The sequence below is a fragment of the Panthera tigris genome, chromosome B2 (assembly GCF_018350195.1).
Source record: "Panthera tigris isolate Pti1 chromosome B2, P.tigris_Pti1_mat1.1, whole genome shotgun sequence".
Classification (NCBI taxonomy): Eukaryota; Metazoa; Chordata; class Mammalia; order Carnivora; family Felidae; genus Panthera; species Panthera tigris.
In genome coordinates this window covers 141003066-141027859 of record NC_056664.1, presented here as the reverse complement: position 1 = coordinate 141027859, position 24794 = coordinate 141003066, and the positions used below count along the sequence as shown (strand labels likewise).

The 24794-nt window shown below is 44.3% G+C and overlaps 1 protein-coding gene across 6 annotated transcripts in view; it reads right to left on the bottom strand.

The window, feature by feature from the left end:
• The window catches only part of LOC102972920 (palmitoyltransferase ZDHHC14), a 532612-nt gene that overhangs the window by 162082 nt on the left and 345736 nt on the right, over positions 1-24794 (bottom strand). For all 6 annotated transcript variants that reach the window (XM_042987395.1, XM_042987396.1, XM_042987398.1 and 3 more), the window contains one exon: positions 15391-15491. In XM_042987395.1, the coding sequence (XP_042843329.1) occupies positions 15391-15491 (101 nt within the window). The remainder of the gene's footprint in view (positions 1-15390; positions 15492-24794) is intronic.

The following is a 24794-nucleotide window of genomic DNA, read 5'->3' as shown; positions in this document are numbered from 1 at the left end:
GGCACTGAGGCAGAGGAAGGATCCAAGACGAAGCCCGGGTTTCTGGCATGGGTGACCAGCGGCTTGCGATCAGTTGCCCAACACAGAAGAGTCAGGAAGAGGAAACCATTGCGGGTGCGGGAGCTGCTGGGTTACAGGGTGAGGTCACAGAGCCTGGTAATGTGACTCATGGTCTTCAAATCTCACTAAAAACTTGCTGCTGGACCTGAAAGCCCTTAGTGAGCAGAATTTTTTTTTTTTTTTTTTTGCGTATAATTGTGCCAAATGTTTGTCATTTTCTGAGGCCATGCAGCCCTTAGCTTCCCTTCCTATGTCTGGGCACCCCTCATTAGGTAGCACTGGTGAGGCACAGGGCCCTGCTTCTCACTGTACGAGTGAAGGTGGCCTTCTCCCTCCCCCCACATTCTGGCTGCCAGGATTCTGGCACGCTCCCTGGGTTCACCAATTGGTGGCTGTGATAGTTAACACACTAGGCCACACTACCCAAACTTGGCTAGGCCACACTACCCAAATATTTGGTCAAACACTAGTCTAGACATTGCCGTAAGGGCATTTTTATTTATTTATTTTTTGCTATAAAGGTATTTCTAGATGAGATTAACATTTAAGTCAGTAGGCTTTGAGTAAAGCAGATTATGCTCCATAACGTGGGGGGCCTCATTCAATCAGTGGAAGGCCTTAAGAGAAAAAAGATCGATATTCCCCTGGAAGCAGAGGGAATTCTGCAAGCTGCAATATCAGTTCTTCTCTGAGTCCTCAGACTGTCTGCCTGTCCTACAGACGGATAATAACCAGCATTAGTTTCTGCTTTTTGCAGTAATGAGTGTTGCCTAATACAATAATACATGTTCGTTGTTGACAAATCACAAATACCAGAAAAGGTAAAAAACAAACAGAAAAATTCACATATATCCTGATACAACTAATTTAAACATTTTCCTACTCTCCTTCCAGATTCTTCTATACATGTTTTACACAATTTCATTCATATGTATATGGTATTTTATCCTGCTTGTTCATTGAACATTCTACTATTATTAAAGCATTGTGATGTGTCTTTAACTACTGATAATCTTTCTGATACTCTTGGTTCTACTTCAGTCTTCTTGATGTGTGCTTTCTGTTTGTGAGGCTGCCTTCTTAATTTCTTTGTCTGTTTCTGTTTTCTTGCCATATTTTATTTGATTGGAAATAGACACCCCATTTAAGCCTGCTTGAGGTTACCTTTAAGTTTAAGAGCCACGTGGTTAAAATCAATTTCTCTGGTTATTAAAGTTGAGAACAACATTTGCCCTTATGTACAGCTCTCCTTCCCTCGTACCCTCTCCATGGCTTTCATGTAATACTCTAACATATGTCAAGTGTTTGCTCATGTAAATATTTTCTTAAGAGTTATTTTTTGCTTACTCAATTTTGAAACCATATCCTAAAAACTACGTAAATGTTCAATTGGTTTTAATACTTATTGCATGGCCTTTCTATTCATTGAAATGTCACTTTCAGGGAGACATACGACGGTGGATTTTTGGGGGGCCCTTGCCTATTTGAGACCATCTTTGTTACTTTCACACATGAATGACAAGTTGGCTTGCTCAGAGAAGTGTTCTCACACTATTAATAGAAATTTTTAATGGAGGTGAGTCAGACCTCCCTACGGTTTTACCAGCCATCTATTACTGTGCTGGTTGACGGCAAGGAGGGATGATTCAAAGGGGTAATTTTCAATCCAACCTCATCTACTCTGAAGTTAGTGGAAATCCCCCCGCATTCTGGCCCATGGCACTCTTCCTTCTCTAATGTCCAGTGGTGTTACGAGTCCCTATATTTTGTTACATTCACAGGCGTTCTACTGGAAGATTCAGAGAGGGTCTACCAAGTAAGTGCCAGGATCTACAACACATTGCCTCCAAATGCCAGTGCTATGTTAGCTCTTCAAGTCCTGAGCCTCATCTGCAGTGGCTATTTTAGATTCAGTCTTCTTTCCCCTGTGTTAGTCAAGCTTCTGTGGTTGCAGGTAACTGGAACTAACTTGACTTATGTAAACAGAAAAGGAACTATCATAGAAGAATACAGGAAAGGTTCATGGAACCCAAAAGCAGACATGGAACGGGGAATATGAACTCCCGTTCATGTTTCTCTTTCTCTTTGTGGTGACTCATAAAGATTAACAGAGATCGTTGACATGTACTGAGTACTTTGACTGCCACCGGGATCCTTGGAGACAGACATCCTTGATGTCTGTCTCCAGACAGAGGAAGTGGAGACACAGGAATTAAGTTCCAAGCACAGAATTTGCACCCCCGGCATTGACACCCTTGACCTGTACCATACTCAGGGCTAACCCCCTATGCACATAACTTAAAAACAAATGTAATGATCCAATTATAAAATTAAGGAGGAATAAAGGAAAGTAATTTATGAAAAAAGAATATGTAAATGCTGAGGCCTAGCTACACTGGAAGACACAGGAAATGGTTATTTGCATTTGCTTATAAGAAATGTCTGTATGCACAAGAAGTGAGAAGATCAGAGAGCTCTGTATAGAAAATGTATAGAAAATAGAAAATGAAAGAGTAAAGTTACAAGTAAGCAGTAGGGTACATAACAGGCCAAAACTATTTATATAGGATGAAAGAAAGAGGGGAAAAAACCTTCTTTAAAGTCATAATATATGTCAGAAATAAATGATAGACTTTTGAAAATGAGGAAATATGATTTCCTCCCAGGTGAACTACAAATTCACCTGTAAGTGTACTGCTAAAGAATTTCTTGCCTTTTGACATGGGACGGTAGATTGCCAAAAACATATCCCCCATATTGATTTCCTTAAATTCATTCTGTAGGAAATGAAGCTTGGAGCCCATGGGCTTCGATGAGCCCCAGGGCAGAGAGGATGGGAAGAGAAACTGTAGAACAGGGACGAGAGGTCCTGGGGTAGATCCCTGGTTCAGGGTGAGAAGGAGGCTAGAGAATAATAAGCATGAAAAAATAATTCCAATATGCAATTTCCCAATGCAGGTCTCACCCTTGAGTGACAAAATCGATACACATATGAAAACGATCATAGGAAATATTTTAAAAGAATCCTTTGAGTGCGGCGCCTGGTGGCTCAGTCGGTTGAGGGTCTGACTCTTGATTTCGGTCCAGGTCATGATCTCACAGTTCCTGAAATCAAGCCCTGCATCAGGCTCTGCACTGACAGTGTGGAGTCTGCTTGGGATTCTCTCTCTCCCTCTCTCTCTCTGCTCTTCCCCAGCACCCTGTCTCTCTCTCAAAAATAAATAAACATTTTTTAGAAAGAAAGAAAGAAAGAAAGAAAGAAAGAAAGAAAGATCCTTTTAGTGCAATTAAACTCAATCTTTGTATTCATGGTTTTGCCAATTTAATAAGGTTTTGGTTGGAAGGGAGTTCAAAGGAGACTCCAGAAAGTTCTGTTGCATAGCAGCATGGGAAGACTGCAAAGGCAGAGGAAGGTGTGTGCACTGGTCACTCAAATAGCACAGGCAGGCGGCCCTGCCAGAGGTGACCTCATTTTTCCCCATAGTGAGCAACTTCTTGGTAGAGTTTCAAACACAACAAAGTAGTCTTCTCTCAACTTACATGGTCGTGGTATTCCTGGAAAATTCGGTGAACCTGAGAAGTGAGACAAGAAATAGTTTGCAGTTGGAAAGAAAGTGGAGCTCCAGGCTGAGACACTTATAAAAAGCTCTTTTTCCGCTCACGAATGGCTGGAGGGGGGGTTCTTTATTTCTTGGTACCCTCCGCACGCTGCAGGGGGCCTGCCATCTTGGCCCTCACCTCCTGAGTTCTGGCAGGGCACCCCTCCCCAGTCACAGGGACAACAGAAAAATGTCCGTACATTTCAAATTTTTAAGAAAATTGTGTTTAATGTTTATTTTTGAAAGAGAAAGAGAGACAGAGAGAGAGAGAGAGAGAGAGAGAGACGGAGACAGAGAATCTGAAGCAGGCTCCGGGCTCTGAGCAGTCAGCACAGAGCCTGATGTGGGGCTCGGGCTCGTGAGCTGCGATCTCACGACCTGAACTGAAGTCGGACCCTTAACTGACTGAGCCACCCACGTGCCCCTGTCTACACACTTCTAATAGCCCTCAGGGTGATGCTGCCCAGAAGACTTCTGTGTTAGAGAAGTCCATTTAACTCCCTTCTCCAGGACACTGGCAAGCACTACACACACAAATCCTTCCACATACGCACGTGCAGTTTGGATTCGGAGGACACACTAGTTCCAAATGTGTTTCCTGAGCAACCATTCGTTCTCTAATTTTTATTTACCATTTTCCTAGCTTTTTAACAAATTGTAATAAAGACACCTAAATTTACCACATTTGAGCGTGCAGTTCAGCAGTGTTCAGTACACTCCCATTGCTGTGCAGCCATCACCGCCATCATCCCTAACTTGCGTACATTTGATGTTTATTTAAATTTAGAGAAAGGTTGTAAAGAGAGTACAAAGAACTTTTCCTCGTGAGCCATTGAAGAATAGGTTGTTGGGGCTCCTGGGTGGCTCAGTCGTTTGAGCCCTGGACTCTTGATTTTGGCTCGAGTCATGATTTCACCGTTCATGAGTTCAAACCCCGCATCAGACTCTGCACCGACAATGTGGAACCTGCTTGGGATTCTGTGTCCTCCTCTCTCTGTGTCCCTCCCCTGTTCATGCTCTGTCTCTCTTTCAAAGTAAATAAATAAACTTAAAAAAACAACAACAAAAAACAAGAATAGGTTGCTGCTACAATATTGTATCAATCTTGAATGCCTTAGTGTGAAATTCTAATAATGGCGTTCTCTTAAACAACCCCAACATAGCCATCAATATCAAGAAACCAAAATTGATAATGTACCATCATCTGGTCTTCAGGCCCCACTTAAAGCTGGGCAGTGGTCTTCAGGATGTCTCTTACAGAAAAGATCCAGTCTAGGATGGGGAGCCACATTTAGCTGGGGCCTGGGAAGGGCAAGGCAGGCCATGGAGGGTCTGTCATGTGCCAGAAGGTCTGAAGGCTACTTTCTCATCTTTCGTCTTTGTCAATCAGTTCCTCAGTTTGTCCTTGACTTTCACAATCTCCACACTTTAAAAGATTACAAGCCAGTTATTTTCTAGAATGTCTCTTAGTTTGGATCTGTCCAGCGTTTCTTCCAATTATTTCAGGTTATGCTCTTTGGAATTCCTGGTGAATTTTTCTTGCTGTGCCTGTTCAAGTGGTAGAAGGTTTCAGTTTGACTCATTACAGGTGGTATTAACTTTGATCATTTGATTCGTGTTGTCTTCTGAGTTTCTCCACTGTCAGGTTGTTCTTTTTCTTTTGTGATCCATAAAACTTTTGTGAGGAGAGACTCTGAGACCATACAAATACTCCATTCCTTGTCAAATCTCATTCACTAGATAGTTTTAATATCTATTAATGTTTTCTGGTAGCACTAATAATCAATACATTGTCAAATAGTGATTTTCTGATTCCAGCATTCCTTGTACATTTATTAGTTGGCATTTCACTGTAAGGAAAGCTTTCTTTTCTCCCGCTAGTTATTATGTCATTTCATTGTGTCAGTATAGACTCATAGATTCCTATTTTGTGCAGGGCGTTATCATCTCTTGCCATAACCATTTGCTCTGATGCCAAATTGCTTATTTCCCCCTGGATTTGTCCAATGTGGGGCCCACTGAACTGGTTTCAGTGTCCTTTTAATATGTCCTTATCATGCACTGAGATCTTCCCAACTTTCTGGCATGTTCTAAGCCCATCTTGTACTTTCCCTGCCCTGATCCTAGAATCACCCATTTCTCCAAGAATCTCTAATTATCTTTTTAATAGAGAAGAATATTTAGAAACCTAGATCAAGACTCTAGGAGTGCACATGGTTAACAGCATATCACTGTTTTCAGATAGTGCTAGGGCTCTATCGTCCTATCTATCTATTATCTATCATCTATCTATCTATCTATCTATCATCCATCCACCTGTCTACCCATCCACACCACACACATCATGTATGTATCAGACACTCATATTTATTTCTTTATCTCTGTACACTACAAACCAGGAGTTCATACCAATACTTCCACTTCCAAATCTGATACCACAAAGTTCATTCTAGTTTCTTCGTTTTCTGTATTTGTAACTTCCTTCTCTGACAGTGAGGAAACCGGCCCCCATTTTTCTCAGTATGTTTGCTTACTGCATCAGTGTCCTCTATAAGTAACCGGCCTGCTGCCACCGCATCTCCACATCTTGCCTGGGTTCTGACACACTGTCTCAGGCTCCCAGACATGGATGGTGGCCTTGCCCTGCTCCCCACTTAGTGGCTTGTAAACCAAATCATTCAGGAAGGAAGAATGGCAGGGAGGCAGGCGGACAGAAACATCTCAACGAGTTGGATCCCATTTTTGTGTTATTTTAAATTATTTAACTTTTTAATTAGAAATTATGTGTTTCACACTACAGAGTGCCTGCTGTGCCTGTACACTGTGTAATTTCCACACATCACTGCATTTAATCCTTCTCTGGGTGCAAAGTATTATTCTCTTATTCGTCTTACAAAGGAGGCACCTAACACAAGTTTCGGGGGCACCTGGGTGGCTCAGTCAGTTGAGCGTCCGACTTCGGCTCAGATCATGATCACATAAGTGGTGAGTTCGAGCCCGGTGTCGGGCTCTGTGCTGACAACTCGGAGCCTGGAGCCTGCTTCGGATTCTGTGTCTCCCTCTCTCTCTGCCCCTCCCCCGCTCATGCTCTGTCTCTCTCTCTCTCTCTCTCTCTGAAAAATAAACATTAAAAAAAAAAGACCTAAGTTTCATGGGAGGTGACACTGCTAAGACTGGAATACAGTGTGTCACACTCCAAAGATCATCCTCGATACTAATTTTTGTAAGTTTAAGTATTTCCGATATATAACACCTTCTAGATAGAAGCCATCTGTATGTCAGCAAACAAATTTTTATCTCTGTTCTTTGAGTTTATATTTTACGTTCTCGTGAGCAATAAAAAGGCAGAGCACACTATCTTCTCAGGATGACAGACCTTCATGGAATGCAGCCATTGAATTAAGGCTCTGGCTGTTATCAATGCCCACAACAGTGCCTGCATATAGTGGGTCCTCAAGCAATAGTTTTACACTTGGTGAATGAACGATCTATACACCTACAAAGCAAGTGATGATAATGAAGTGGAAACGGTGCTCACCAAAACAGTTACTTTTCCTTCACTGACACATGGAAGGCCACACTTCTCTGCCCCCTTGCAGTTAGGTTGGATCTCATGATCAGTTCTTGTCAAAGAAATGTAGAGCTGCAGTGACCAGTGAGAAGACCCTGTGGTATGCCCTAGTCACTCTTGTCCTGCAGAGGCGAGTCCCAGGTAGCAGAGCTATAAGACGGGGAAGGCTCTGGCAGCCTGGTGCCCTACCCAGTGTATCTCCCTCTTCCCACCCACTGCTTTGTTGACCCACAGATTTTTTTGTGAGACATGAACCTTTGAAGTCACTGAGATTTTGAGGTTAGCTTGTTTCTGCAGCATAACCTTTCCTATCCTGACTCATGTCTCTCTTCTCTAGTTTCAGACAGATGGTTGATTGATTGATTGATTGATTTTTAGTTTTTTTTAATGTCTATTTTTGAGAGAGAGACAGAGTGTGAACGGGGAAGGGGCAGAGAGAGGGAGACACAGAATCCGAAGCAGGCTCCAGGCTCTGAGCCATCAGCCCAGAGCCCGACGCGGGGCTCGAACTCACCACCCATGAGATCATGACCTGAGCCGAAGTCGGACGCTTAACCGACTGAGCCACCCAGGTGCCCCAGAGAGAGATGATTTAAACAGAACAAAGGTTATATTCCCTACTGAAAGTCCAGACACAACTGATCCGTTAGTGTGAGCAAGGGCCAGTTGTGATATTTATAATAGAAACAGCATTGTGAGAATATTCAAGTAAAAAGGAAGCATTGCAAAGTGCAGGAACATTAATTTAAGGGGGAAAAAAAGCGCCCAAACTCCTGGAATCGAAGGAGTACTGACAGAGCTCCCCGCCTTGTAACCTCACGTAAATCATTCCCGAGAATGATTTCAGGTTCTAACTTCCTTGATTCCTACAATGCCGGTTCTTCATCATACTTTCTCTTTAAAGAAAAGACTGATTTTGTTCATAGAGGGTTGTTTTTTTTTTTAAGTTCTGACATCTTTTCACTTAAAGGAAGATGAGAAGTACAATTTGTTCACCATCTGGCTGGCTTAGTACTTCCCCATCAAAGATATTGTTCCTGTTACACTTATACCAAAAGTCATTTCAACAATGAAGTGGTATTTAAGATTAAATTCACCCAACATGCTTTTCAACATTATTCTCATGAGAACTCATTATAACAATTTTATATATAAAGAGAATAATATGACAAATTCTCATAAAAAGGTCATTTTGATTTTATAAATTAACATTTTGTCTTAGATGCTTTATTTCTTCCCTTTGCTGAAGTGTTTTAAAGCTAGTCTCAGACTGAAAAGCAATGAAACCTTTTGTCCCCCCAACATTTCATCCTTAAATGCTTCACTGCACATATTAAAAAAACAAGGATATTTTCTTATATAACCATAGTACCATCATCACACCTAATAAAATTAACAATATATCTCCTCATACCATCTGAAACCCAGTCCATATGTAAATGATCTCAAAGATGTATTTTTATTTTATTTTAATTTTATTTTATTTATTTTTATTTTATTTATTTATTTATTAAAAAAATTTTTTTTAATGTTTATTTATTTTTGAGACAGAGAGACACAGAGCATGAACAGGGGAGGGGCAGAGAGAGAGACACAGAATCTGAAACAGGCTCCAGGCTCTGAGCTGTCAGCACAGAGCCCAACGCGGGGCTCGAACTCGCGGACTGTGAGATCATGACCTGAGCCGAAGTCGGCCGCTTAACCGACTGAGCCACCCAGGCGCCCCTAATTAAATTTATTTTTAAATGTTTATTCATTTTTGAGAGAGAGAGAGAGAGAGAGAGAGCAGGTGACCAGGGGAGAGGCAGAGGGAAAGGAACAGAGGCCCTTAAGCAGGCTCTGTGCTCACGGCAGAGAGCCCAATGTGGGGCTCAAACCCATGAACAACTATATCATGATGACCTGAGCCAAAGTTGAATGCTTAGCCAACTGAGCCACCCACAGGCGCCCCTTTATTTTATTTTTATATTTAGTTTGATTTGGGATCTAAACCATGTCACATATTACATTTCATTGTTCAGTTTCAAGTCTCTGTTAACCAATTTATTTTAAAATTCATCTTGATAAAGTCTTTTACTTTTTTCCCCATTTTTTAAAATTTCTACCTTTCAAATATTTTTCTTCTTTTCTTTCTTTTTTTTTATTGGTAGGGTAAGTTGAGTAAGACTCTCACCTTGTATCTGGGGTATCTAGTATTTTTTTTTTAATGTTTATTTTTGAGAGAGAGAGAGAGAGAGGGAGGGCAGAGGAGAGGCAGAGAGAGAGGGAGACACAGAATCTGAAGCAGGTTCCAGGCTCTGAGTTGTCAGCACAGAGCCCATCACAGAGGTCGAACTCACAAACCGTGAGATCATGACCTGAGCTGAAGTTGGACGCTTAACCGACTGAGATGCCCCTTAGTATTTCTTAAAAGCATTTCCTAAATATAAAATATGTATTAGTCAAGAGCTTTTATTAAAGTAAATCATTGAATATATCTAGCTGGTAGGGGCTCAAGAGTAAGAAAAAATTCTTTCGATGATATGACTTAAGTTTTCTGTTTTTCGTGTTTGCAAAGTTCATCTAGGTCAGAAAAAGAAGCTCTTTTTGTTATAAATCTTTAAGTGTGATGGCCTTCTCTCAGAATTGAGACTCTTCTTACTCATTCCTTAAAGAAGTTTCCTAGTCAAAAAGGAAAAAGGATAAAAACCAATGTTTGTTTTTAGCAGTCTCTAGAGATAATGTGATACAATAGTAGAAAAAAATACTATCTAGAGATTTAGGGAGTTAAAGTTTAGTTCTGCCTTGACAATAAACTAATGATTTGAGTAAGTCCTGTAAATTGTCTGAGCCTTGGTTTTTCATGAGAAAGTTTGGCCTAACTGATGGACAAGATATACCTGGAACATTCTAAAATTTCGTAATGACATGTGCCCCAAAACAATGAAATCCTTTTTGCCTCCACAACAGATACACCAAAGTCTTAGGCTTCTGCATGAGGGTTGTTCTTCAAAGCAGGCCCTTTGGCACCGGAAGCTAATCTCCCTGATGTTGCCACCCCTCAAAATAATATTATAAATACTTTCAGAGTCGCTTTACAAGCCACCCAAGAAAATAAGTACTTCTACTTGATGGCCACATCTCCTATTTAATAAGCATGTTTTGCAAGTTTGCTGCGTAGATGAAGAACCGTGCTGGGTGCTGGGGTGGCCAAGGCAGATGTGGGCACAGAGATGAATGAAACAGAGTTCCTGTTTGCTAAAGAATGGGTGATCTGGTTGGAGTGGGGAGACAGGTGCATGCACGACACAGCTGAAGGGAATGAATAAAACCTTTGAGGGATGGGAGTATCTTGGGCATAGTATTAATATCTCCAAGGCCAAGATCCTTATATAACTTTATATTTTGAGGCTGATAAAGTGACTCCCATCTGATATTTATTAAAAGTGATTCCCGTGTCATCACTAGAACGGGTGGAGATTTGAACAATCATATCAGTTAAAGGGTCAAAGAGTTCAGAACATCCTTTGGGCAAGGCTGAAGCCAAAACAAACACACTACACGCTCAATAATTTAGATAACTAATAAATGCTCTTTTAAGAAGTAGGGACATTAAAGGGTTTATAACATGATGAAGGAATTTTGCTGTTTTTGTGTTTCCAGACAACCCCAGTTAAATATTCTAGGGTGCAAGGGGCGCCTGGGTGGCTCAGTCGGTTAAGTGTCGGCCTCTTGATTTCAGTTCAGGTCATGATCCCAGGGTTGTGGGATTGAAGCCTGCTTGGGAATGTCTCTCTCCCTCTGCCCCTCTTCTCCGCTCGTGCTCTCTCTAAAAATAAAAAAAAAAAATTCTAGGGTGCAGCTTGCAGAGGGAGGAGCTTCAAAGTGCGGAACAGCTGGATTCATTTAAATCCTGTTGGTTCTAGCTCCCAACCCTTCAGATAATCACTGCTGGATTGTTTTGGGAAACCAAAGAAGGAGAACAAATTTCATCTGAGTCACTTTGATGCATTTTCAGTCTGTGTTGTGGGTTTTTTAGCAAGATGGTTTTTACTGTTTCATTTTGTTTTGCTTATAAACAGACTGAGTTAAGAGGATTCTTAAATGAGCATCTATCAGACTCCTGCAGTTCTAGCTTCTGCTGCTGAATCGCTTTGACATCATCGATAATTCTTCACCTTCTGAAAGTGCATATGCAGGTCAAATTAATCCAGGGAGTCTAAATTACTGATGATAATCTTCTATTACGATTGTCTGTTCCATTCAGAAGCGATTTTTGTAGCCTCAATACATACAATGGAAATTACCTTTCCTAATAGCGAAGCAAAGAATGAATTTCGTCTGTTTTTGAATGGCAACCAGTCTCCTCTGGGACTATGCAGTCAGTCTCCTGTGTGTATTGACTGGGAACACCTGATGTCACCAGACACCACAGCACCCAGGTCTCATCCGGGAGGTTCTCAGTAACTATTTCTTGAATAAATAAGGGAGAATCACGATTAGGCTAATTAACGTATTTGAAAAGCCCTGCTCATCTTCCTCAGCAAATGCGTCTTCAGCACTTGGCAAGGTGACACCTTCTTCTTGCCACAAACAGCGAGTGTTACACCAGCAATGTGGCAAGGACAAGTCAGTCCACAGCAATCCCTGATCAGCCCACCCCAGGAAACATTTGGTGCGTCCAGTACGGACAAGCTCCTGTGCTACATGGGGCAATGATGGCCTTTCTCTGCCCGGTTTCTTAGCTGGAAGCACCAAGCAACATCAACAAGTCGTGAACTACTAAATTCTGGTCATTGTAAGAGATATGTTGCAGGACTTTTTAAAAAAATTTTTTTAATCTTATTTTGAGAGAGAGAGAGACAGAGTGTGAGTAGGGTAGGGGCAGAGAGCCAGACACAGAATCTGAAGCAGGCTCCAGGCTCCCAGCTGTCAGCACAGAGCCTGACGCGGGGCTTGAACCCATGAACTGTGAGATCATGACCTGAGCCAAAGTCGGACACTTAACTGACTGAGCCACCTAGGCGCCCCAGTATTGCAGGACTTTTTACCACAATACCCGGAATTTGTTGGCACGCCACTTGGAAGAATGAAGAGGTGGACACAGAATGAGCCGCAGGCACAAGTTTATTAGAGTATAAGATTAGAAAGTTAGAATGGTAGGGAAACTCTCTTTACAGAGAGGGGATGTTCAAAAGTGAATGCCTGAGAACTCTGGGCAAGGGTCTTTGTTTTATAAGCTTCTGGTCAACCCTCCCCTACTCTACCCTCTTGGTCCTTCTCAGGTTCTACTCTTAACTGGCTTGAGAGCTCTAGGTGCTGAGTGCCATTCCAGATTGGCTCGCGTCCATAGCACGAGGGGTGGCCTGCGGCCATACTTTGGTCTTTCATCAAATTCCTGAGGGAAACCGGAGGGGGAGTACATTCTTAAGAGGAACCTTAAGCCTGAGGGGGTTTCCTGTGGTCAGACACTCCCAGCATTGTTCTAAAATATGTGTTTCTCAGCTCTGCTTAGACTGTGAAATTGGGGTTTGTTTCTGCAACCATTCCCCGCCCTCAGCCAGGGGTGCCCTCTACCCCAGATAACCTCGCCCTCCCTGTTCTCAGCAAGGGGGGGCAGGTGGGGAGGAAGCTGCCTTTCTGGACCTTTCTTCCAGGAGCAGCAGTTCTCCTTGCTGAGAACAGGGAGGGCGAGGTTATCTGGGGTAGAGGGCACCCCTGGCTGAGGGCGGGGAATGGTTGCAGAAACAAACCCCAATTTCACAGTCTAAGCAGAGCCGAGAAGCAGTGCTAGGCTGGGTGTGTGGGGTGGGGGGGCAGCAACACCTACCCCTGCAACCTACTGAGCTTGAGAAGAGAGGTCTGGGAGGAGGAACACACCAATGTCTTGCAGTCCTTTGTAAATGGTGACAGAGGAGAAGGGCCATTGGGTATGATTCCTGTGCCCCAACTTCCCTGCCAACCTCACAAGCTGATCACGAACAAATTCCATGAAACCTCCTGGGTGGTCTTCCTCTTTTTTCCCTTCTTTGTGCTCTTCCTGGTTCAAATTCTCCCTTTGCCATCAGCCACCTTTTTTTTTTTTTTTTTTTTTTTTTTTAAGTTTATTTATTCTGGGAGGGAAGGGGCAGGGAGGGAGGAGAGAGGGAGAGATAGAACCTCAAGCAGGCTCCTCACCACACTGTCAGCAGGGAGCCCAGTGGGGGGCTGGACCTCATGAACCGTGAGGTCATGACCTGAGCCAAAATCAAGAGTCTGATGCTTAACCGCCTGAAACACCCAGGTGCTCCTCTGACATTCAATTTTAATCCTCTACTGACTCTTTAGCTACACCTCTTTGCATCTGGTAGTTGCTTTAGTGGTTATAATATAGGCCTTTATTTTATCGCAATCTTAGGGGTAATACTGTACTGCTTCATATACCTCACAGGAACCTTAGCAGTAGAGCCACAGGCTGCATGCACAGGCACATGCACTTTGTGTTATGTATATTACATCTACCTCAAGCCAGCAAGGCTGATGTTTTCTGCCAATGGGGAGTGTGGGGATTCAGGAAATTTCTTCAAGGGGGAAAAAAAAGCAGCAAACTTCCAAATATCACCAGGCACACTTCCCCTCTTTCAAGGGTAAACTCCACTCCAGTTTCTACCTCTTTTACTCACTCTCCACTGCTTTCAAATATGAAGAAAAAAAAATTCCATTATCTCTAGGGCTTATTTTCATCAAACTACTTTGTCATTCTCAGAATGTAATCTCCATGGTCAACCTTTTTCAGAGAGCTTTGTAGGAAACTAAAGCCTTCCACTGAAATCAATTAGCAAGCACTCATTACTGGGTGAAGACCTACAAGCTTAAGCTGAGACAGGGCCTTCAGGCAACAAGCAAATACCCTAACAGAGATGAGATCACGTATAAGGTCACGTAGACATGAATCTCAACTGGGTTACTGAGGCATCTCTGGTGCCTGACATCAGAGCCCACTCTAGAACCTTGACGGTTTCTTGAACGGTAGCCTAGATATTGAGCCATGCGAAATGGCCACTTCTGACTTGTTTGACTTTAAAAAACATAAATGTCATAAGTTCAACCAAATGGTCTCGCATAGAACGTGGGTTTCAATCCTTCTTGAACATTTTTTCATCTTTTTTTCTTATGTTTACTTATTTTTGAGAGAGAGAGAGGGAGAGAGGGAGGGAGACAGAATCTCTCAGCACAGAGCCCCACGCAGGGCTCACACCCACAAACTGTGAGATCATGACCTAAGCCAAGTCCGACCCTCTACAAACTTGAGCCACCCAGGTGCCCCAATCATTTTCTCATCTTTACAAGGTCCTGGAGCTAAAGAGACACTCTCTCCATTGTTTTATAGATAGACAGGAGGAACACCACCTATGAGAGTCACAACTCTAGAAGGCAAAGCTAGGCAAGCAGTCCCATTTAAAGCATCCTGCCTGAACGAGGACGGTCACCTGGTGTGGCTGCAGCCCCATGTGTCAGACGTTAACATTAACACTGATAACTGATTGCTGTGCTTTCTCAAAGGCAGGGGTTGATAACTGTGATGTCTGAATGTCACCATCCTGAGATGGTGTTAGTAAAACAATGTGGATTTAGTGTTGCCAGATTTCGCAGAAACAAAAAACCAAATGAATAAAAGCAGGATGCTCACTGAAATTAGAATTTCAGGTAAACAAGAAAAACTTTTTAGTATAAGTGTGTTTTGCCCCTTTTACAATTAATGCATGAAACATATTTATACTAAAAATCATTTGCCATTGATCTGAAATTCCAACTGATCTACAAATCTACCTGGCAACTCCATGGTCTCCATTCGTTGCTGCCAAAGAGGACAGCGTTCTGGCTCTGGAAGGCCACACTATTGGGGAAATGGGCCTCCAGTTTGATGTTCACGATCCCATCCCTGAGAGAAAGCAGGCATACCCCAGTGGGAGGCCAAGTTCACAAGCCACCTGGAGAGTGGACGCTTATAAAGAAGGTTTTCCTTTTGAGAGCTCCTACAAAAATAATAATTAGCTTTATCAGGAGCTTTGTATGTGAGTCTGCTCTATAATTATTCATTTGTTAATTGCCTCAACATCCTGTTGAGGTTGGTAAATATTTATTTCTACGACTCTAATTTTGCAATGAGGTAAACAGAAACAGAGGAAGAGACTGACTCACCGGGCAGCCCAGCAGGCCGGGAGAGGACAGGCAGGAGAGCCAAGGAGGGGCCTCAGGTCCTGTGCTGCCAGTCTTCAGGAAGGCTTGCCCCAGGGCCAGGCCTGGCAACAGAAAAGCCCAAATACAAATCTGATAAGAAGAATAAGGAGAATGCTCTGAACTGCCTGAAAACATTCTGAACGGCTCCATTGCCGGTAAATGAAATAGACCAGAACAAAACTATGTAGAAAGGAAACTACTGAAGACAGATTATTTTCCCCAAAGGAGGGAATGGCTTAGCCACCCTTTGTTTCTCCCCAGTCAAAGGTGAATTGTCTTGAAAAGGAAGATAGTGTGGTACCTGGGTGCCTCAGTCTGTTAAGCCTCAGACATCGGCTGAGAGCCTGGAGCCTGCTTCCAGTTCTCTCTCTCTCTCTCTCTCTCTCTCTCTCTCTCTCTCCTCGCTCTCTGCCCCTTCCCTACAAATGAGCTCTCTCTCTCAAAAATAAATTTAAAAAAAAAAAAAAAAAGAAGAGGAAGGTGAGCTTCAAACCCGGGCCTTGCCTGACTCAAGTGCGTGTACCATTTGCTGCATAAATTCTTCCACCCACACACAGAAAAAATCCAGCACACCCAAAGCCAAGTAAATGGTCTTTGCAAATACCATTTAAATTAGCTTTTTTGTCTGTTGTGTCTCTTTCATGAATTCTAACACAATCTCAGGGCCAGGGCCATGCATACCCACAAAAGGGTCTTGCCAAGGCTCCTAGCTCTGTAATAATACTTCCATCCCAGCACATAACCCAGCAGATCTGCCAATAACACTGAGGATTGAGCAGGTATCATGATCTTTCTTTCAGTGATAGGAAACTGATTTGCAGGGGCATCTGGGGGGGCCCAGTCGGTTAAGCGTCTGACTCTTGATTTCAGCTCACGTCATGATCTCACAGTTGGTTGTGAGATTGGGCCCCGAGTCAGACTCTACGCTGAGCGTGGAGTCTGCTTTAGATTTTTTTTTTCTTTCTTTCTCTCTCCTTCTGACCCTCTCCCCAAAAAAGAAATTAGGAAAAAAAGGAAACTGATTTGCAGAAAGCATAGGGATTTGTTTGGGGTCACACAGGGCTAGAGATGGGACCAGAGAGCATCTCTGGACTCCATCATCCTTGTTGAAAGTTGGAGGAACTTGTCCCCGTCGTCAAAAAATACCCTGCAATCTGCAACTTGAGTAATACAGGTTTCATCTTCACAAATATTTTCCATCCGTGGTCCCATGACCACACTTGCAGGACTTCCTGCTAATCACCTTCAGGGGCTCCCTTGTTCTGGAAGCTCCTGGCATGAAGCCCTCAACCAGCTGGCTCTGCCCCACGTGTTCAGGCTCATCCCCTGCCCTCTGTGCAGGAAGCTCTCGTTCAGGCCAGGCAGGTGACGTTGTTCATCCACTGCGCATGGCCCCAGGACCCACCTCCACACCTCCATCTCCCTGGTTTCCTTATAGGAACCCCACAGTGCAGCAGACTGGGTTTGAAGCCCAATTGCTTTTGCACCCATTGGGCCTGGGTTCCAGTTCTCTCTTTACTACTGCCCAGCTGTGTGACTTTGGGAAAAACACTACCTCTGGAGAATCCATTTTCTAATCGATGATAGATAATGGGGGACTAGAGATCATGTACATATGTATATATGTACATATTTTTTGTATTTTAGAGAGACAGCATGCATGACTAGGGGAAGGACTGGCGGGGGTGGAGAGAGAGAATGAGAGAGAGAGAGAGAGAGAGAGAGAGAGAGAGAGAGAGAGAGAGAGAACCCTAACCAGACTCCATGCTTAGTGTGGATCCCACACTTAGCTTGATCCCACGGCCCAGGAATCATGACCTGAGCTGAAATCAAGAGTCAGATGCTCAACCGACTGAGCCCCCAGGAGCCGGAGACCATGTATGTAATTCATCCAGGACAGTGCCCAGTGCAGAGCAGGTGACCTGTGGGTGGTTTTTGTTACTGTGACATATCCTTATCCTCCTCTGCATTTAATTCCTAGCCATTCTTCAAGATTCTCTATATCCTCCACCAGCTCAAGGCAATTTCTCCCTTCTCTGAATTTAGAACAAATTTCACTCCTATGGCACCCAGTTCTTATGCTCTTGTGTTCTTTTCTAAATACAAGAAATATTCACTCAGGAATGCTGTGAGTTGAACGGTGTTCCCCAAAAAGATATGTTCAAGTTTAACTCCTCATACCTGTAAATGTGAACTTATTTGGAGACAGGGTCTCTGTGCATATAATCAACTTAAGGTGAGGTCATACTGAGATGTTAGGATGGACCCTAATCCAATGACTGGTGTCCTTATAAGAAGAGAGAAGTTTGGGTGCAAACACACTGATACACGGAGAAGGAGGCTGTTGGTAACACCAGTGTTCTGGAGCTGCCATAGCAAAGTTGCACACACTGGGTGGCTTTCAAACAACAGAAATTTATTCTCACACATTTCCAGAGGTCAGAAGTCCAAAATCAAGGTGTCGTTAGGGCTGTGCTCTCTCAGAGGTCTCTAGGGAAGGATCCCTCTTCGCCTTATCCCAGCTTCTGGCTTCTGCTGGCAATCCTTGGTGTTCTTGGTCTGAAATTGCATCCCTCCCTTCTGCCTCTGCCTCCAGTGTCACATGACTTCTCCCTGTGTGTCTATATGTTTGTGTCTAGATTTCCCTCTTCATATAAGGACACCAGTCATTGGACCCACTTGGGACCTACTCAAGTAGGACCTCATCTTAACTTGATTATGTCTATAAGGACCCTATGTCCAAATAAGGTCATAGGCACTGGGGTTAAAATTTAAGTGTATCTTTTGGGGGGGACACAATTCTGCCCATTTTAGTCCTGCTATCTTCTCTGCACCAGGAATCCTTGTCTCTTCCCTCTCCTTTCCTTCACTTTCCACATCCTAGGCTGTTTACTGTATTTTTGAAAAGATTTTTTTTTTTTTAGTTTATTTTTCGAGAGAGAGGCAGAGAGAGGGAGAGAGGGAGAGGGAGAATCGTAAGCAGTCTTTGCACCATCAGTGCAGAGCCCGACGTGGGGTTCAAACCCATGAACTGTGAGATCATGACTTGAGCCGAAATCAAGAATTGGACGCGTAAACACGTAAATAGGTGGCCCTATTGTATTAAAAAAATTTTTTTTCAGTTTTATTTATTTATGTGTGTGTGTGAGAGAGAGAGAGAGAGAGAGAGGAGGGGGGAGAGAGAGAGGAGGTGGAGAGAGAGAGAGAAAGAGAGAGAGAGAGATTGACAGCATGAGCATGGGAGAGGCAGAGAGTGGGAGAGAGCATTCCAAGCAGGTTCCACACTGTCAGTGCAGAGCCCAATGCAAGGCTTGAACTCATGAGCCATGAGATCATGACCCGAGCAGAAATCAAGAGTCGAACACTTAACTGACTGAGCCACCCAGGTGCCCTCACTGCTGTATTTCTTGAACACCTCTCATTTTTTGCCTGTCCTCCATCCCGTCGTCTTGATTCTGGCCCTAACAGAGCTGGATGACCACAGTGCCCTCCTCTCTCTTCCTCTCTGTCCTGTTGGTTTCTCTTTCTTCCAGCCAGCTGCCTCAGTGAGCCTGGTGAAATGTGAATTTAGTCATGGCATCTCTGCCTAGAATCCCAAATGGCTCCCAGTAGTCTTTGGGACTGAGACCCAGCTCCTTAGCAGAGCACCCAAGGAGCCCGATTTCTTATGTGGAGTAACCTCCAGGCCTGTCCTCATTTGCAGTAAACTGTGGCCTCAGAAGCACCAGAGCCCTCCCCTCCACGGCCCCCCACATCCTCAGGTTACTATGACTTCACAGGCATGGTTCCCTCTGCCGACAATCCTCCCGCCCTGCTCTGCTCGCTCCTTCCCCTCCTCTTGGACTCTTCTCCTACCCTTCCACCCCTGGGCTGAGTCAGTTGTCTTTCATTTGTGCCTCTAGAGACCACAATTGTAGTAGAAGAATTTGCCAAAGGAAATGAGGCCCTAGCAATGAGGTCAGCAAGGTGGGCACTGGCCAGATACGGCTGGGGCTATCTCCCAAATGGCCTTGCGAGGTGGAGTTAACTCGGTGCAGAGAGAATGCACTCATCTTTCAGGGACAGACTTATTAACCAGGGTCATGCACTGACCATTTGCAGCCAGAAAGCTACTTTATTGATTTAAGTAGGAACTGTAGTGCTGGACACCGGGGTCCTCCAGCCAACCCACTCTCCTTGTCCTGCCACCCGAAAGGTAAGCTGTCAGAAGATCCCATGAGCCCAGAGTCAGAAAAGAATTTGTTTCAAGAGTTCCACGTTGAATGGCACCAGGCTCAACAGCCCTGGATGTCCTGCATCATACAGATGCACCTGCTGCTTGGCCATGACAGGTGAGTTTCGGGCAGGATCGGTCCTTATGGAAGGTGCCTGATTGGGTACTGCACCTTTGATCAGATCACAGCCTGTGTGGATGTAGGAAGTGTGTGTCTAGTATAAACTTTATCAGAGATGGGGGGAAGGCGGGAGTGGAATGGAGGAGGGTTTATACCAGAGCTTTCCAAAGTGGCAGACTGAGAATAGGTTACAGATATGATGTCTCCTGGGGACAGAAGAGCCCCTGGCTGGTCACCTCTAGCTGCACCTTGTCTATGCCAGAGGTGGGATGAACTGTATCCCCTAAAAAGACAAGTTCAAGTCCTAACCTCCATACCTGTGACTGTGACCTTATTGGGAAATAACGGTCTTTGTGGAGTAGGATGGGCTGCTATCCTTGTAAGAGGGAAATCTGGGCACAGAGAGAGGAGTACATTGTGTGAAGACACACAGAAAGACCCGCACATAGAGGGAGAAGGCGAGAAGGCCGTGTTGAGAAGGACAGCTGACAAAAGCAGATTAAAAAAACAAAACAAAACAAACAGGCAGATGTCCGAGGTCGGATACGCCCCTTGCATGCTTTTGGCTTCTATAATCTTGCTTACTTGCTTCTTGATCAGCCGACTGCCCATGTAGCACAATCGGTAAGTGCCCCTCTCCCCCATTTCTTCCCTTGAGCCCCTGCAATCCTGCCCACCTGTGCAGCCGATTGAAAGTTTCCAAGTACCCGGAAGCTGACCAGGCATAAAAGTAGGCCAGCTCCAGGGCTCGGGGCTCAGCTTTTGGAGATGACTCCGCTGGCCAGCGCTGGTGCAGAAGAAAATCTTTTCTGATTCTCTGAGTGCCTGTCACTTGTCTCTTCCTGTGTGCCGGGTATTTGCTGTAACGGTGTATCAGGGGAGGCAGAGACGGGAACGATGCATCCACAAGCTGAGGGACGCTAAGGACCGCCGGCAACACCTGAGACTAGGGGACGGGCCTGGAACAGAATCCCTCTAGGAGCCTCCAGAAGAAACCAATCCTGGGGTTTCTGATGGCAGACTTGTGGCTCCAAGGACTGTGAGAGAATTACATTCCTGTTGTTTGTGGGGTTTGCTCGCTGCAGCTCTACGACACTAGTACAGATGCCCTAGAGGTACTTTACCTGCGGAGACAGGGAAACTCCTTTCTTAACACCCCCCACCCCCGACATTCTCCTCCTTTGCTTATGTCCCTTGAACCCTTCCGGTGACATCAACACACCAGCTCGACATTCTCCTCCTTTGCTTATGTCCCTTGAACCCTTCCGGTGACATCAACACACCAGCTCGACATTCTCCTCCTTTGCTTATGTCCCTTAAACCCTTCCGGTGACATCAACACACCAGCTCATGCTCCTCTCCCTCATCCTCCCCACCTCCGTTCCTTTCCTTCCTTCTTTTCTGAGGGGAAGACCCCAATCCCTTCACCTCTCTGTCATCTGCAGGGCGCTTTGGTCCAGTAACACTGGCCCCAGCCCTTGGAGTCACTTGAGTAACTTATCAAGGAAACTGATGAAGATTCACACAGGTAACTGTGCATTTAACTGTTCTTTAGCAGTCATTTAAAAAAATACAGCTTTAAAAAATGCAAATTATCGACTAATTACAACATGCAAATTACAAACAGAAAGTAGGGATTACCTCCATTTGCATGTGGGGACACAGAGGTAATTTAAGTAACTTGTCCAAGCTGGATCCAGGCTTTGAAACTGAAACTTCCTGACTTCAAAGCCCTTCCTTTAGACTACATTACTAACTCGACTTTGAAGGACGTAGCCTTGTAAATATTTGGAAGGGCTTGCCAAATTCTCCCTATTCTTCCTATAATTTTAGTATTTTATAGAAATTTGCTGTTGTAAGTGGATATATGATACCTAAAGAAATTCAGGATGGTGATCTGTATCTTAGTTATTCTTAATAGTTTATTTTCTCACTTAGTAATAAAAGTAATAATTATTATTTGGTCTGGAGCCTACAAGCCTACATAACGATTCTGGCAAATTTATAGAGTTCCTTGAATAATCAGTTTATTGTGTTATACCTTGAGCTTTGGTAAAGGACTATCTCTTTTTTCTTCCCTGAAGTTCAAGCATAGAAATATTCACATATTTTCTTTTAAACCCTTACGATAATAATTTTTTCAAATGCAAATTTCATGTTGCCTGAGAGTCAGGCATCTTATGACATTCTTAGCTTAAATAAAAGAATAAATCACTCATTTTTTCAAAGTCTTTTCTGCCAAACAGAATATCCATTTAGCTTCAGCTTGAACAAATGAAGTTTTTTAGCTTGAATTACTAAACTAAATGAACCTGGGGATGAGGAAAATCCCTCTTTTACTCAAGCAGCAAACTTGAGGCTGATGTTATTAAAATGCCCTCAGTTTCCTGTCTCCAAAGCCAGTAAAAACAGTCTTCTGTCTTCTGCTCTCAGGCACTTTAATCACAGACCATCATTGATATGCTCACAGACACAAACTGCACTGAACTGGGTCCAGTGAGCCTTCTTTACACGCATGTCCCGCCTGACAGGATAAATCAACAATCTCAAGGCCTTGGATGGAGTCCAAGTGCCATTAGCCAAGCGAAACATGTAGAAGACAATTAGCTCTGGGCAAGACCAGCTATGTAATTTGCAGGCCTGGTGCAAAATGAAAATGCAGGGCTCCTTGTTGGAAAATGATCAGCGACAGCAAAGCAGTAAACCCAGTACTCGGCCCTTCTGAGGACGAGCTTGGGTGACTGTAGCAGCCACACACCCAGGGAGGGGGCCCTGCCCCTGGGGGCTGTCCTTGAAGCTTTCACACCTCTCCCTTTGCAACCTGCCATCTGGGCCCTGTCTCTCTCACTGCACTATTAAATCAGTCACCAAGGCTGATTCTGACCCCTGGAGCCCTTGCAAACACACCTGTTTTCCCCTCTCCTTCTGCAGATGCCTCTGACCCAGTCACTCTCTGCCACGCCCACGCTGCTCCCTGCAGCCAGGCTTGCTCACTGTAGAGGTCCTGTCGTGCCCCTGTGGATGAGCCTTGGGAGGCTTCCCATTGCTCTTGGTGGAAAGCCAAAATCAAGAACACAGACCTGCATACCTTACCCTTTCTGTCCTATTTCCTCTGGCATCTTTGGCTCATGCCTCACTCTCATTGGCCCTGGGTATTTCAGGCATCCTGGCCTTCACTATGACCTTGTCCCGTGTAGCCCCTCCGTCAGGATGCTCCAGCCCCCAGACCTTCTCACGGGCTGCCCCTCTGGCCTTCCTCTCTGTCTTCACCCAGCTCCTCCTAGTACGCTGGCTAGTCTTGGCTTGAGTATGATGCCCTCGGGAAGCTCCCTGCCTCCCAGTCCAGAACAGGTCCCCTGGCTACCCCTCCCAGGCATTCTCTTTGTTCACTAATACAACTCATTACACTTGCCCGGGACATTTCCTGTCGTGAAGTTGGGGTCCCAGGGAGCTGTTCCATCACATAAACGGCAGGGATTTGTTGATGGATGGGTTGATTGGTTCAAGGCTCTGACACAAATTCAGCATCCTAGAGAAAAAGAACTATTGTCACTTAGTAACAAGGGAGCTGTTTTTGCTGCTGCTGCTGCTGTATAAAAGGCTGTAGAACACAGAATGTTCCGGGCAGCCAGCGGCTCTGGGGGATGACGGTGTAGCCCATCTGAACGGGTACTGCTCACTGAAGATGTCCACTGGGTGCGTTGCTGTTCAGCTTGCTTTAAAAGATACCATTCTGGGATTATGTGTGATTTTTAAAATTCCTTCTCTATTTTCCTAGTTTGTGACAATATGCATATATTGCTTTGATAACCGTGATGAACCACCCTCTCCGCAGCAAATTTACTTAAAAAAAAAAAAAAAGGACTAGGCAAGAGGAATTTCCTACAGGGGTTCATTTTCTTTGCAAATGTGTTTCCTCTGGCTGGAAAGAGGAAACATCTTCCCTCCTCTGCTCTCCACTGCAGAAGAAGGGGTATGAACAGGATGTTAAGTATAGTGTCAACGGTGACAATTAATAGTCTTATAAAAATTTATATAAAAGTAAGGGTACAAATGTAGCCTTAATGCCAAGCCATGAATGCTGCTGATCACCAGGGACAGTGTTTGCCTGCTCCTGTGGTCCTGAACTGTGGGAAAAGTGAGGGAAAGTGCCTTCTACTCCAAGAGCAGTGGTTTCTAGCCTCACTGGCTTGTCTGTCCTAAAACGCTTTTCTCCTTCTGTTGTATTTGTCTTCTGCTATTTAGGCAAGAAAGCAAAAGAAATCAAATTGAAGAAAAGTCCACGGGATAGACTAGGCGGGAATCAGAATGTGTCATAAGGCTACAAGGCTAGGTGAACATGAAGCAGTTCATACCAGTGTGGGATGGGATGATCCACTGTCCCTGTTTGCCTGAGACTGAGGAGTCACCTGGGTCCCAGACTTAACACCGAGATGGTTCTGGACAAACCAGGGTGAGCGGATGCCTTGGGAGACAGCAGACATGGCTCCAAGCAGGGCCTCTCCTGGGCCTGTCCCCTGTGGGCCCCTGTGTGACGCCACACCCTTCGGCTTCTCACCCCCACAACTCCCCCTGAGGAGTTCACAGTATCACCATTTTCCAGGACGGTTTTGAGAATTGACTCTGGCCTGAAACTGGGAACCCAGACCATAATTTTATCTTTAGTTTGTCACTCAGCTTCTCATTTTCTAGAATGAAACCCCTTTGACTTTGGTTTAAAAATGAATTGTGATTAAAGCGAAAACAGGATCCTGGTATGAACTTTAGATTTTGATGCATTTGAGCTGTCAACATTGTCCTCTTTAAGTTGCGCCCAATGCAAATTTCAGTTCCTAAAAAACCCAAATAAGGTAATAAATGTTAAGGGAAGGAGGTCTGATTTGCCTCTTCCTAAACTGATGACCTGGTAGGAACATTGCTGATTGAGGAGAAACACGTCGGGGTTCCTGCTAACACGGAGACATGCTCACGGCTGTCGGAATGATTATTCTATTTCTGCCGCAGAGGGGGAAAGACAGGAGAGTTAGAAAG